The sequence below is a fragment of the Heteronotia binoei genome, chromosome 5 (assembly GCF_032191835.1).
Source record: "Heteronotia binoei isolate CCM8104 ecotype False Entrance Well chromosome 5, APGP_CSIRO_Hbin_v1, whole genome shotgun sequence".
NCBI lineage: Eukaryota > Metazoa > Chordata > Lepidosauria > Squamata > Gekkonidae > Heteronotia > Heteronotia binoei.
Window position 1 is genome coordinate 131,561,193 of NC_083227.1, and position 15,279 is coordinate 131,576,471.

General features: G+C 38.9%; 1 protein-coding gene across 1 annotated transcript in view; it reads right to left on the reverse strand.

Annotated features, from left to right (window-relative positions):
* The window catches only part of SPOCK1 (SPARC (osteonectin), cwcv and kazal like domains proteoglycan 1), a 975,317-nt gene extending 961,236 nt beyond the window's left edge, over positions 1 to 14,081 (reverse strand). Inside the window, exons 1-2 of the mRNA XM_060240415.1 lie at positions 13,847 to 14,081; positions 13,151 to 13,318 (exon numbers count right to left, since the gene is read on the reverse strand). Coding sequence (XP_060096398.1) covers positions 13,151 to 13,318 — 168 coding nt within the window. The 5' untranslated portion in view covers positions 13,847 to 14,081. The remainder of the gene's footprint in view (positions 1 to 13,150; positions 13,319 to 13,846) is intronic.
* Between the last annotated feature and the right edge of the window lie 1,198 nt (positions 14,082 to 15,279).

Genomic DNA, 15,279 nt, shown 5'->3' on the forward strand with positions numbered 1-15,279 from the left:
GACTAGGAAGAGCCGAAGTGTATAAGTATTAAATAATATCTGCAAAAATCAGGCGCATAGACTCAGCTTTGGAAAATCCTATGCAGCTGTTTCCTTTATCCTTCTAACTAAATAAAAATGAATCCAGTGTTTCCTCCAAGAGCAGAAATATTAATGCAGATCTCAAGGTAATCTGAATTAAGCCAGTACATAGCTTGTTAACCATAGTGTCAAATTATGCACAATATCCATATAGTGTAGCCTACCAGGTGCTTGACAATCTGTGGTTTGTGGTTTGATTTTTTGCAGAACCATGCAGCCATCAAAACTAAAAAGTTTGAGATCTCAACATAGCCATAAATGGCTAGTAGGTTGCACTGACTTTGACCATCACAATTGTTAAATTCTGCTTCCGAGCAAAAGAGTAACATTATACAGCTGTATCCACACACACAGACACACAACATTATTCCATTTAGTTTATAAGAAGCATAGATTAAATCAATTCCTGCCCTTTGATAAGTGAAGAAATCTTGCTATACTTACCTTGGAATCCACTAAAATAACATCATAATAAGCATAACGGAGAACAGCGAGCTCAAACAAGGTCCTCTGTGACCAATTAAATAAAAAGCAGCAGACAAGGACAGAACAATAAGGCTGAGTAAGGCATCAGTCTGATACATCAGTGATTGTTAATCGTACACATGATCAGAAACAAAAAGCAGCATGTGCTCATATTCTGGCTTAGTTCTGGGTTCCAGGGTTTTCTTGGGGGGTGGGGAGTTCTCAGTCAAGCAGATTATTAATTGCATTATAATACAATTGACAAATCAGTTTTAAATGTAGGATATTACTTCAGCATGCAAGAGATATAACTCAGGATAGAGATCATACTCTGTGTACAGAAGAACTTCAGGATTAACCATTGGCATCTCTAGACCAATAAAGGAGTCCAGGAATCAAGACTGGCTATGACATTTGAAATGATTTAGAGTAGATAATTCTGAGTTAGATCTGATGTATAAGGAAGATTAACATGTTACTGTCCCGCAAAGTGCTTTTACTATTAACCTTTGGATAATAATACAGATCATCTGAGGCTTGTATACTGAAGATACTGACTTAAGGAAACATAATACATTCTCCCTAGCAAGGAGCATGGCTCTATAAAATCATAAATAGGAAACACATTTTTAGAAAGTAGTTACTATAAATACACAGGAAGATAACTTCATATGAATAATAAACTCAAGCTCAAATCAAAGTCTCGTCTCAAATAATGCAACCATAAACTGACTAAATAATACAGGCAAGGTATTCTTTGTGGCTACCTGTAAAAACAAAATGAAGGAAGAATTTTGATAAACATAAGAAACAAAAGTTTATAAAGCCTAAAACAACCTTGTGAAGAAAGGCAATCAAAGCTTCACTGAAAATATTAATCTGAATTTTATTGCATTACTATCTTGCATTTTCTTAAACAATAACTTTACCATGTTCTATGATTACTGCTCACAGCCAAACCAAGTGTCTGCACAATGAATAAGCTTTATAAAGCTTCACTGAAATCAAAGAGGCAGTATATTGCAACTTGGTACATATGAGAGCACTAGAGAAGTAATAGAATTCTTCTATGGGTCAGAGTGTTCAAAATATAATACGTTTGTGAAAAGCTAGCTATCATTTTAGGGTATCCAAGTAATAAAATTCTTGTTGCACAGGGATGACTGATATCCTTCTATTGTCAAGTGTTATTAGAGTTTGTTTTGGAAACTTTGCATGAACATATCCAAACAAATGGCAAAATGTTCACATTTAGTTTACATCAGTACTTACAATGATTCAAATAATGTAACGCTACCTTCAAAAATGTATTAACACTATGCAGATGATCTATGGAAGAACATTCTCAGTACAGATCTAAGATGAAATCATGATTATTTTAACAATGGTTGTAAAACCAGAATTTGGCTCACAGATCATTCAGCTCTTGATTTTTTACCTTAATAAATGCTGGTTTCATGCCTCTGCTCTTTCCCCTGCAGAGATCCAGATGGTATCCTGGCCTGCATTGTTAAGGAGGAGGTGCCAGGGAGCAAGTCAATGTTCATATAGGATAACCGGGTTTTGTATAGCATTTGAAACCATAATTAAGACCAACACTGCTTCATGAACCAACTTGATCTACAACTTTCATAACCTGGTTTGGCATGTCCTAATTATAATTACTGGAGTCACCTGAATTCAGGGGATCCCACTAAACTGAAGCAAGCCATTACATCTGTACAAAATCCTGCCATTCTTATGGTGTGCTGTTGGAGAGATAATATATGTTCTTATATATGTAAAGAAAGGGGTGGCTGAGTGATTTATTTGTTGCCTCCCAAACAAAAGGCTGGCTTGGGTTTCAAAGCACTACATTTTATGAATATAAAAATACAGTCATTCAGCACTAAGGGTATTGTTACACACAGTTGAACAGTTTTCAATGTTAATATCCTAAAATGGACCATATCTTAATATCCTAAAAAGGGTCATATCTTAGAATCCTAAAATGGACTACAAAATCCTAATATCCTAAAAAAGATCATAAAAAAACCAAAGTGCTTAGATATCCTAGACAACATATATCATGAGAAAATTAGTAGTGAATGAATTATATCACTAAAACATCAGCATATGAATTATCATGTAAAGTAGGAAGGAATAATGGCAATCAAAACATTTTTGATACCAGGAATAATCTATCAAGATACTTATTACTACATTTAAATAACACATCACAGAAAACATCACATGAAAACAGTTTATAATATAGATTTCCAATTTTACCACTTTAATGTGTTTTTAAACATTTCATGGAATACTGACAAAACACTTGAAACTAATTCATATTGTTACACTTCAAACATGCAAATATTGTTGGGTTTACTAACTGAATTCCACTTCAGATTCTTGCATAGGAAGGTACACACATTAATGGCCATGTGTACCCAGGGCTTTTGTGTAGGAAAGAGCTCATTTGCATATTAGGCCACACCCCTGACATCACCATTGTTTTGTGCAGGGCTTTTTTTGTAGGAAAAAGCCCAGCAGGAACTCATTTGCATATTAGGCCACACACCCCAACACCAAGCCAGTCAGAACTGCATTCCTGTGTGTTCCAACTAAAAAAAAAAAGCCCTGTGTGTACCTACCCAGTAAACTTATGAAGGTGTTCACATAACAGCACAGGAAGCCTGTCATCTGTAGGATCCAGACATAGAGTGCCAAGAATTTACCATATGCTAGTTTCTCTGACTGGAAAATATGTTATAAAAATATCTCACAACATGGTCAAACTTGCATAGGGATATGCAATATCTCACAACATGGCTGCTGCCAGTCTGAGAAGACAGTACTGACTTTGATGGACCAAGGGTCTGATTCAGTATAAGGCAGCTTCATATGTTCATATTTGTTCATATGTTCAACTTTACAGATGACTGGCTTCCCTCAGGGTTAAATGCACACCATGATGTATTTACAAGTGGCAACAGTGGAATTAATGATGGCTACAATAACCTCACTATAAAGCACATCAGGTAGCCGTGGGCATGACACTATTTCACAGCCTAAACTTACCTCACATTGAGTATTTTTGTGAGGATAGAAAGGAAAACCCATTTATGACCCTAAGATTTCCTTGACGGTTAGACAGGATACACAAGTAATAACTAAAATAAATTTATACTACAATCTCAATAGAAGCACACTATTTGCAGGGTAAATAATATGCTGTAGGGCAAGGGGAAAACAACATCTGCCAGAAAACAAAACAAAGTACTAGATGCCAAGGTTTGTAAATCTCTACCTATCAAGGCAAATTGCACATTTTTCCTGTAGCAGTAAAAAAAGAAAGAAAGAAACATCTCCAAATTTACATCTAAAATGGAGAGGTAAGAAATTTATGAAGTTTACCAAATTAACAGTTATAGATCATTCTCTCTCCTCCTACCTGCTCTCAATAAGTAAAGAACATGAGACCATATGGTAACTAAGCAGCCTCTATACCTTTGATACAGCTAGGATAAATATGAAGGTCATTCTTTAAAAAACGAGAATAGAAACTTTTTAAAGCAATTGTCTTCTGAAAACAATTCTGTTCTGAGAGGCTTGAACAGGAGGAAGGGGAGTTGTTAAGTGGATTTATGATACTTACTTCATTAAGAAGGCAGCCAAGTTCACAAAACTCATTTAAGTCACTTGCGTCTATTTAATGAGAATGATTTTCTGTTACAATGGACTACAAGCCAAACAGTAGAGGTGACAAATAGATGACTGATCTACTGAACCACACAGGCTCCTTGATAAAGCCTCTGCCAGGCAACTAAAAGCATGATTTTAACCATAAGCCTTTTGAACCATTGCCCTTGAATCTCATTACAGAATAGTTACGCTGTTCAAGTGAGCTATTACATTTTTTAGATGTCAGGCTGACACAATAGAGCCATTGACAAGATAAGCAAGAAAGTGACATATTCATGAATTTGAAGGGAGAAACCAAAATAAAAGTTTTAACTACAAGCAATAAAGTTCTTCCAAGAGAACATTCTTAATTTTATATTTATATAATAAATACAGTTCATACAATGCCGTCAATCATAAAAAGATACATTATTAAAAGCCACACAGGGTTGCCCAATTTTTATATATTTCCACTGAGAACAACATCTGTATTCCTTTTGTTTTGTAATTACCATATATCACGGATATATTTTCAGTTCTTCAACAGATGCAATGCTTGGTTTTGAGATTTTATCATTTACTGCTGTTACTGTATACAGATAATACAGCACCATTATTCGGCCCAGATAAGATCTCTGAATCCAGTCATTCCAGTTAAAATTGCATACTGAGGTCCTAATGTTATCTGTTTTTAGACTGTATTTTAGTCTGTAATTGTTTTAATATATCTATTTATCTATGATGTGATTTGCTCTGAACCTGTTCAAGCAGAGAGTGGAATCCAAATCCAAATAAATAAAATTAAAATAATGCCAGATGCCATTTACAGGATGTATCTTTACTAACTGCTCAGGTCCTCCTTTGTGCTAAATTTCCTGTTATCTGAATTTCAACTCTCTCTGGTGACTGTTAAGAGAAGTATTCATTGACAAATATGAAAAGGAATCTATCCAGGCTATGGATATCCTCAGCATTTGGTACAAATGACAAGTTTTTAAGGGAAGAAGGGAACACATGAGCTCAAGGATTTCCAAAGTTTTATATCCATAACAAGCTCTTGTTTGTAATCACATGTGAACAGGACGTTATGTGAACTCTCTCTATTCCTCCTCCCCCACCACTTCCCAATAACTATAATAACCCCTTTCATTGATACAGTAGCAAGGTGGCGAGATCACCAGGTGAGCCTTTGTTGCTGAGCAGATTTGTTTTCACCTCACCACTGTAGCCTAACACACTTTGCATTCTCAGGGGGATGAAAGAAGTCCCAATAGAGTGATGTTCTTTTAAACTTGTTTGTTTGTTAGCTATATAAAACCTACAACTATATTTTATGTAGTAGAATATAATCTATTTTACAAATCAGTTTGTCTTTTACTAAGTTCTTAATTAGGAGTTACAGAAAAATGGTCTTGGCTATTTAGTTCCATCTGTCTTGAGGATTTCAACAATACTGCTGACATATAATTTTGCCCACAGCCTGCTTATTTGACAATGTTTGGAGACTTCATCAATCTAAAAACAATTCACAGCTCAAGTATATCTTGCTAAGGTCCAATTTACCCATTCAACCAGTTCCATCCTTGAAGGCATCTGTCTTCCACATAAAGATTGTTGAGTTTCTTACATTTTATTCAGCCTAACCATTCAGCAATAGCAGAAGTATTTTCTTTGCCCCTTATCGTGAAGAGACAGCATGATCTCAGCATTATTATATTTCCCTGCAGTTTGCCTGTTCAGGCCCTACAAATCCACATTCAGGAAGCAAATGATGGTTGCTTTCTCTAAGAAAAATCCAGACAAAAGATAATAGAAAACAAGTCTGCTGTGGACAATGCTTACAAGGAAAGAAAGCAATGATATTGAGAGAAGTTGCCCTAAAAAGTACTGATAAACACACACACACATAAAAACCCTTGTCTGGTTCTGTGTTTATTTGTTCAAATTTAAATCTGCATTCCTTTTTCTATGCACTAAAATGAGAGCTCTAAATGTCCTTACATCCAATTATTTTCTATTTCCAAACATTTTTTTTCTTAATAGCTTAGCAGCAGGACTGAAGGCTATGTACAAAACTAGATAAACTCTGATCATTTGACACTCCAGAACTCTGTGGCTGTAACCCTGCTGCCTTGAAATCAATGGGAGCTTTTCTATTCAACTTAGTTGGCACAGAAACACACTGCTTGTATCTTCAGAGCTAATGACTTCTGGGTTGAAAGCCACATCATAACCCATTGTGCCAAACAGACATTTTGCTGTGGGAGTGTATTATGAAACAAAATACCATTTTTCCTCTTCAGATGTCAGGATGCATTTAGCTAGACTGTCACATTTGCAAGGCCACAGAAAGCAGTGATGTCACCCAAGCTTTCCAGTCCTGTTTTATTTTTTACATTTTATTACATACCACATGATGCATAGTAGATTAAAAATTTCAATCCTACTTTAATGAACTACAACTACATGAAATCAGAGTGTTTACATTATCTGAAGCCGTTTGCGTGAGTTTCTTCAAATACGGTAAAAATGGTAATAAAATGTTTAGTACCTCAAAGCTTGAACCGAGAACTCCAGGGACCAACTAGATGAGAAAGAATGCTATATAGTGCCTGTGTTACATACCTTTAGATGCCAGGCCAGGACATTAATTTATATTCAGGCTTTTACATAAGAGATTCCAATCTTTTTAGCTATTTTATGGTCTGCTTCTAGTCGAGGACTGTTTTATTAACATCATTTTAGGCTGTTCAGTGTTTGCTGTTTTATTTTGTTGTATCATTTTTGCCACCTGAAACAGGTCCCTATAGAGACAGAATATACATTTTCAACATAGATAAATATCAGTTCTCCTGTAGTTTTGAAAATATAGCAGCCATGGGGAGGGGAAAGAAATCAAATCAGTAGGAGGTATTGGTGGTGGAAACATTTAATCCTTTTCCTCATACCCTTCCCTGCCACCATGGTGCTCTTTACCCCAGGGATGAAAAGTGGGAGATCCAACTAGGGTTTCCAGCCCCCAGGTGGGAGCAGGGGATCCCCCAATTTTGCAGTCTCCTGCCCACCGCTGGCCAGCTAACCAGTGGGGGGAACACCCACCCGCAAAAACCACAATCTTGTGTGATGTCCCCAACATGATGACATCATGCAGAAGTGATATCATCACATGAAAGTGATGTAATCAAGCCAAGGACATCATGCAGTAACACGCTGGTATTTTGGGGCAAAATTCTATGGTAACCATAGAGTTTTCTCCCCAGAGTGTCACCATACAATGTCTCCAGTGTGATGATATCATGTCTATGTGAGGTCATCATATTGGAGATGTCACCTGTGGCAACATTGCCCACCCACCCCACACTGGTGCAAGGTAGGGACCTGACAACCTTAGATCCAATCAGCCTCTAAACCAGTCTGGTGTTAGCATAGGATCTAACCTAGAGAGCTTATGTTCACAACTCAGTTCTTACTCCAGGTGACAAAGGGATATGCAACACTGGCTCCTGAAACTGCAAGACAGTAAGCCTCTGACTGACCAAGCATGGTAAAAAAAATTTAGGAGCCAACAATGTTCTTTGGTCAATTATGCCATATCTTCTGCTTGCTTCAGTCCAAGACTTTAAGTCACTGATCTCAATAGCCCTGAGATGAATTACACAGGGCTAATTTGGGTGTCCCCACTAGGGGAGGGTGGGATATAAATTTGATAAAATAAATAAATAAAAATTCCCCTCAAGTGAACTTCTTGCTCAATCTGTGCAGCCATTCTGGGATGATGATGTGAAACAGGAACTTTGTATAAAGAGTTGTGATAAATTTCCTCTATTTTTCATGTTGAAAGGCCTCCACTGAAAGCAGGAGGACATCCCAGAAGGCTAAAAACTTGCAAGACAAAAGAAGACACTTGTCTCACTATGGAAATGCTTTCCATACCTGTTAAAAGCTATGGTTCAAGCAGAGATTCTTATAAGTAATGGATAAACTACCTCTTGAAGCTGAATTTAGAATCATCTGGTAATGTATGAGCTTTCTCAGTAATTTTTTTTTTAAAGGCAAGCTCCTCGCTTTTCTGAAAGTTTTTTGTAACAACACATGCATGCTGGTGGTGGATGCACACATACTGATAGTTTGGTCCCCTGAAAATTAATTGTTTGGTTTCATCTGCCCTAAAGCCGTTCCACCTTACTTGGTAGATAGCCACTTGGAAACTCAACCTCTTCCCCATGTGCTGATACAGAGAAGGTTTTGGATGAAGAGAGAAGGACAGTCCACATGCAAAACACCTGAACAAAATAGCCAAAAAAGACTGGCTTATGGAGATACTTCTGCAACACATGAAAGGCTACTGGTTCACAAAGTCTCAGCAAATTAGTAAAATTTCAAGACAAAGGGGTCAGTGTTAAACAGGTTCTGTACATGCACCTAGAGAGCAACTAGAATGGATGCTTGGCTCACAGCACAGCTAAGAATTGTGAGATGGACAAATCCAGGCAATAATGAATTTAGATGACATCACACTAATCCAAGTCAAGTAAAGTATATTAATTCTTTCAGGAATATAATTCTGCCCCATCCCAGCTTGAAGGGGAAATGTTATTAATCTGAAAAGGCACCACTGAGAATGCTCAAAGGAAACATGTAGTACAGATATTACTGTATATAAATTAAAGCAGTACCACAGTTCTGTCTGTATAAAACACTTCACATTTCCTGCCTTTAAAATAAACGTATTTAATATACAATTTAGAATAGAAACAAGACTATTTCCTCTGTCTATAACCCTTTAAGTACTGCTAAACCAAACATTTGATTCAAAACATAATACTCTTTCATTCAAACTAAAGTACAGATTTTGTCAAAGGACAAGAATATAATTTATATTAGGTTGCAGCACACACATATTTTATTCTTAAATCTTCTCAGGGAGATTCTGTTTGTGTGTGAAAACCAAAGCAAAATCTAGCCTAGAGTTCCCCAACATGGCACCTGCCAATACTTTCCCAGGCACCCAGTGGATTATTCAGAAAGCGGGTCAGGCCATTGTAAGGCAAGGCCCATTACCAGCTGCCCTAATTCAAATGAAGGCATTTTCTATGGCTGCAATAGCAGCTGCACTGGAGGAGCAACTGGACTGGTAAGCACCTGGGCTTTCCTTAGCCAATGTGTAGTTCCAATCAATGTTCCCTCTAAGCCATGGAGTCTTGTGAGCAAAAATTGTACTTTGTGAGCTACTGGCATTAAAGTTGTGAGCTATTGGTATTAAAGTTGTGAACTACTACATGAATTAGTTTGCTCTGGGGCTATTTTTCCTGAGCTAAGACAAAAATATGTGAGCTGGAGGCCAAAAATCTGTGAGCTAGTTCACACTAACTCAGCTTAGAGGGAACACTGGTTCCAATATGCCATTGGGCTTTCATTTTTTTATACCCCTTTCCATTTCTCCTTCTTCCTTAGTTTCTTTGCTCTCCCTCCACCATCTGCCTTCCCTTCATTTCTTTTTATTCCCGTTGTGTTATTTTTTTGCAAAGTGAACATGGATATATGTCAACCATTTTGGTTGGGTTGTGCTTCCTGGGGTCACCACTCCCTCTCAAAGTTCCAAGGGTGCCCACAAGCTCAGAAATGGTTGGACGTGCCTGATATAGCCAAATGCCTCATTCAAAGTATTGCTTTTGTAACTTCATATAAATTCCCAACTAACTGGACAGGAGTCAAACAAGCCCCAGGAACCCAACCCCTTTCCCAGCCCAGGTCATGTGCATTGTTCTCTTCCTTATATATCCTCCCCTTCCCACTCTCACTCTCTATTAGTTAGCTATCCCTCTGCACTCAAGAGAATTTGATTAAGGAAACTCTCTGTGAAATTCAGATGTCACTATATTTTACAGAATGTGGAATTATTTACAACAGTGTATTTATGATCAGATAATAAGAATTCTTTACATATAATCAAGTTCACAGCCTTTATCAACACAGAGACAACAAGCCAAACCATACATGAGATTGGATCCATAAGACTGTAAAGCAGGCTTGCTCTTTTCTCCATCCCTCTTCCTACTGCAGCCTCTTGTCACTCTTGAGAGCCCAATGGGATGCAGCATGGGATGTGGTGTGGAGACTGACAGTAGGAAGGATGAGCAAAAATTGCCCCTCACCACACATGTAAAGTTAGCCACTCTGCCACTCACCATACATGTAAAGTAAGCCACACACCAATTTTACACATATGAGCCAGACATGTGAACAGAGAAACAGCTGCTCCATCTTGTCTAGATCAGCTCTGGGAATGAGAAACTACACATGTCGAGAGCCAGTTTGGTGTAGTGGTTAAGCATGAAGACTCTTATCTGGGAGAACCAGGTTTGATTCCCCACTCCTCCACTTGCACCTGCTGGAATGGCCTTGGGTTAGCCATAGCTCTGGCAGAGGTTGTCCTTGAAAGGGCCGCTGCTGTGAGAGCCCTCTCAGCCCCACCTACCTCACAGGGCGTCTGTTGTGGGGAGAGAAGATATGGGAGATTGTAAGCCGCTCTAAGTCTCTGATTCAGAGAGAAGGGCAGAGTATAAATCTGCAATTCTTCTTCTTCAAGACACACAATATATGTTTTCTATAAGCAGTCATTAAAAAGAAAGCCATTCAAATATTATCAAAGATTAAATGTCAAGGTCTAGGACAATTACATATACTGAACCCCCGCATTAACAGTTTCTTGTCATGTATTTCAAATGTCAACAGCATTCATGCAGCAAGAATCAAGCCACTCTTTAAAAGACACATTATTTGAAATTCAAATTGCACGTTTGAATAAGGTGCACTTCTGTGCTCTTGATGCAGAAGAATGACAACTGCTGAGCAATCCACAACAATTCTGGGACACAATCCCAAAAATGTTTTCCTATGCATGAATGCAAGCTGATCTTGCATAACTCCTGCTAATGTCAATAGTTCTCATGCTATATAAATTCCTAGTAGATTACACATAATATCTTTCCTTATCTAGACATAGAATTGGTCATGCTAAACAACTAAATCAATAGCCATCCACTTCTTATAACCTAGATCAAGTAATTGCATGAAGTAGTTGACATCCCAACATTTTTTGCACAAAAAAATTATAATTGAGAATAGAAGATTCTCCATCAATTATCTATTAGTTATTTAATGATTTTTTTAAAAAAAATCCGATACAGTATTTTTTTTTTTAAATGCTCAGTTGGCTCAAGGCCTCTCATTCTTTTGCTAGTTTTTGCTCAAAAATGAGCAAAAGCAAACCAAACCAAAATGAAAGTTTGTATTCTGGCCTGCAGAAGAGGTGTAGAAAATACAAATATATATATATCAGCAGAGCACAGCCACTCACTCATCTATAGTACTTGCCCTCTAGGCAAGTAAGTAGGGGAGGTTTTCAAGCTAAGGATTTGTCATAAATTGCTTGATATCAAAGAAAATGTGAAATAATGAAAATTTTGTAGGCTACTAAGTGCATTGCATTTATATGTAAGACACATATATTTTCAACAATAATGAAAGTATTCCTATTAAGAGATTTTGCTAATTTCTATTCTCAGAGCATGTATACTTCACCCAGTGAGTATGTGGCCTCCTGTTCTTTTCTGAGCAAGGACATGCATTCCTTACCAGCCAAGTACAGAGGTGATATTGGAAAAGCATAAATTTGAAACAGTGAAAATAAATCCTTTGTAACCTCTTTTCAACTACACCAGCAGCAGCCCATCTACATTTTAAAACTTTCATTTCTGTTATCTAGTCACTAATATTTGCATGCTTGAATGTAATAAACAAAAATGATTAAGATTGTTTTAGCTCACAAACACAATCTACAATAGATTTTATTGCTGAATAATTAAGGCTACAAATCAGAACCACCTGGATTCAGCTCTAAGTCTCCTATTGATTTCTGAGCATACAGATCAATCATTTGTCAGACTGAATTGCCCACTGAAACATAACACATCAAACATAAATATATTTAAGTCCTTGACTTGCATGTAGTCAAGTTCAAAAAATAGCTTTCAGCGTTTACAGAAACTGGAAATGAATATGAGCCATTTTCATTTCAATATCCTACCTTTTGAAAAAGGGCCCAGCTAAGCATAACATGTAACAGGTAATCACTATGGTTGGTTTTTAAAAATAATCCATGTTGGCAAAAAGTTTCCCAACCACAATCCAAATGGCAGAACCATCTTACTTCATGTGTTACTTTGATATACACCAGCTATATAAGCCAGACACAGTTAGAAAGTCTAGGACTGTTTTATCACCATATCCTTGCTCCCAAACAAAAACATTCTAAATGGGCTAATTTAGGTTGACCCACTCCACACTCCAAGTCCATTGCATCCTATTCACTGTTAATCCTGGCCTAGTTGGCTACCTCAGGGAATAATTCTAAAGTGTTCATAAATCTCAAAGTTTTACATATGAACTGTCATAACTCATGACTTTTTTCTTCTTCCTTCCATACAGGAGTGTCCTCAGAACTACAATATAATATACAGACTGGAGTCAAAGTACATGTCAAAATAGTCCTGAGTTTTTATATTCCATTATATATAAAGACCATAACAAATACTCCCCAAAACATTACTTCTCTAGTCTTCAGTTACATGCATCTGGGAGAAATCTTCACTGTTTACCACCTTGTGGCTCTACTGCATAAATAACATCTTCCCCTGCAGGTTGCATTTCACAGTCACTAATCTCTTAAACAGGCACAGAAAAGTTCCTTGAAAGTTAGTCCCTATGGGAAAATGGAACAATGCCTAGCTAACCATACACAGAGTACTAACACCACAAACACAGCTAATTTCAAAGGGTCAGTGTGGATTCCTAAACTACAGCAGCATTCACTGGTACCAAACACAGGCATCATCCCCCTTCCCCCATTTCCAGACAGAGAACATATGGGGGTACTTACATCTCTGAACTTGTTCCAGTATTTATCTTTGTCATACTGGGAAACAGTGGTCAGCCATTTATCATTGTCCAAGAAATTGCCATTGTTGCTGCTACCAGTGATGATTTCTGGATGCCTGCCTTCCACTTGCAGGAAACACCAAACAACTATTGCCAATATCCTATGCATCTGCAAAGGGAGAGGCAAAGAGAAAGCAAGGTGAGGGGCGGGGGAGAGCGAGAGAAGAATACCTGTTTTAGTCACAATGGAACACACAACTAGCTCCATACCACTAGGAGGGGCAAAGTGTGGTAGACAGCCACCTCTTTTGTGAAGACGAAGCTGAGCTTCTTTCCCACCTGCTCCTGTGGAAGCTTCCTATCGCTTCTCAAAGGTTTCCATTGTACTGAGAGCAACCTAGTGATTGAAACAAAACTGCCAAGGCAGCGGTGGTACGGAGAAGACAGGCTAGATTCCCTGGAAAGTTTGACTGGAATAAGTAGGGTTTCTCTTCCCCGCCCCAACCTACCTGTGAGCTCCGGGGCCCCAGCCTCCCCTCCCCTTCTCCCCAAAGAGAAAGCTTCCACCTCCGCTCCTCGTAAGCTGAGCATATAAAGAAAAGCAGACAGAGACGCGGATGCCACCAGTCCCTTCAGTCAGGGAAGAAGGCGACCAGCATCTTAAGTTTGCCTGCCAGGATGCTCCAGCTCTGCTTACCTTCGTCTTTGCTGCTCTTTGTGAACGCCAACCGCTTCAGCCTTTTTTGCGCGGCCGCGGCGAGTGTCGCTTCTGGCTTGGGGTTGGAAGAAGACACCGGCAGCCCCGATAAAGCTTCGCCCAGCTGCTTTGTGTGTGCTTGTGTAAGTCTAAAGGCTGTGAATGCGAAGCTTGCCTCACGGGCTCGGCGGGAATAATCGAAATCTGGCGCCACCTGCTGAACAGTACGCAGAATGGCCATGGTGGAGAAAAGGGGAGGGGGGGAGAACAAGGAAGTTCTTGGCTCTTCTTGGGCCTTGTTCTCCCTTTAAGCGCTTCCAGTCCCGCGAACTATTTATTTTTTATTTGTTCGCCTTATGTATAATTGTAATCAAGTTGTCTTTAATAGGGCGGCTTGCCCTGTTATTTCCAAACACTTCATGTCTGGTATGTTGTCACAGGGTTTTGAGAAAATGCTTTCACAGTTTTGCTGCATTTAAGGAAAGAATTTTGTATGACATCCACCCAAGGAAACATTTTCTCTCCTACGTCTGCCTGGAGGAAGATAGGGTTTATTTTATCAAATTTATATCCCGCCCTCCCCTGGCAGGCTCAGGGCGGCTAACCAATAGCTAATTAAACCACATAAAACATTAAAAACAGTTTAGACAATAAAATCAGCCAGTACAATTTTCATTGGGGAGGGAAGGAAGTTCAGCGGAGACCTGTTCAGTTGGGAGCTCATTTCTAATACTGGGAGAAATCCAGGCCCCACCTGGAGGTCTGCAAAGGGGAGAGAGTGGAAATGACCGAGTTTAGGGTTGCCAAGTCCAATTCAAGAAATATCTGGGGACTTTGGGGGTGGAGCCAGGAGACATTAGGAGTGGAGCCAAGATCAAGGCTGTGACAAGCATAATTGAACTCCAAAGGGAGTTCTGGCCATCACATTTAAAGGGACGGCACACCTTTTCATTTCCTTCCATAGGAAATCATGAAGGATAGGGGCACCTTCTTTTGGGGCTCACAGAATTGGACCCCATAGTCCAATCTTTTTGAAACTTGGGGGGGTATCTTGGGGAGAGGCACTAGATGCTATACTGAAAATTTGGTGCCTCTACCCCGAAAAACAGCCCTCCCAGAGCCCCAGATACCCATGGATCAATTCCCAATTATTTTCTATGGGAATAAATCTCTATAAGGAATAACAGAGTTCCCAGCAGACATTTCCCTCCCCTTCCCCCGCTTTCTGACGACGCTTAAGCGGGGGGAGGGCCTCCAAACTGGGGGATCCCCTGCCCCCACCTGGGGATTGGCAACCCTAACCGAGTTTGACCTCTGAGCCTAGGGTTCCAACTAGGGTTGTCATCCTCCATGTGTAGCCTGGAGAGTTCTCAGAATTACAGCTGCTCTCCAGATATCAGTCACCCAGGAGAAAAATAGCTGCTTTGGAGGAT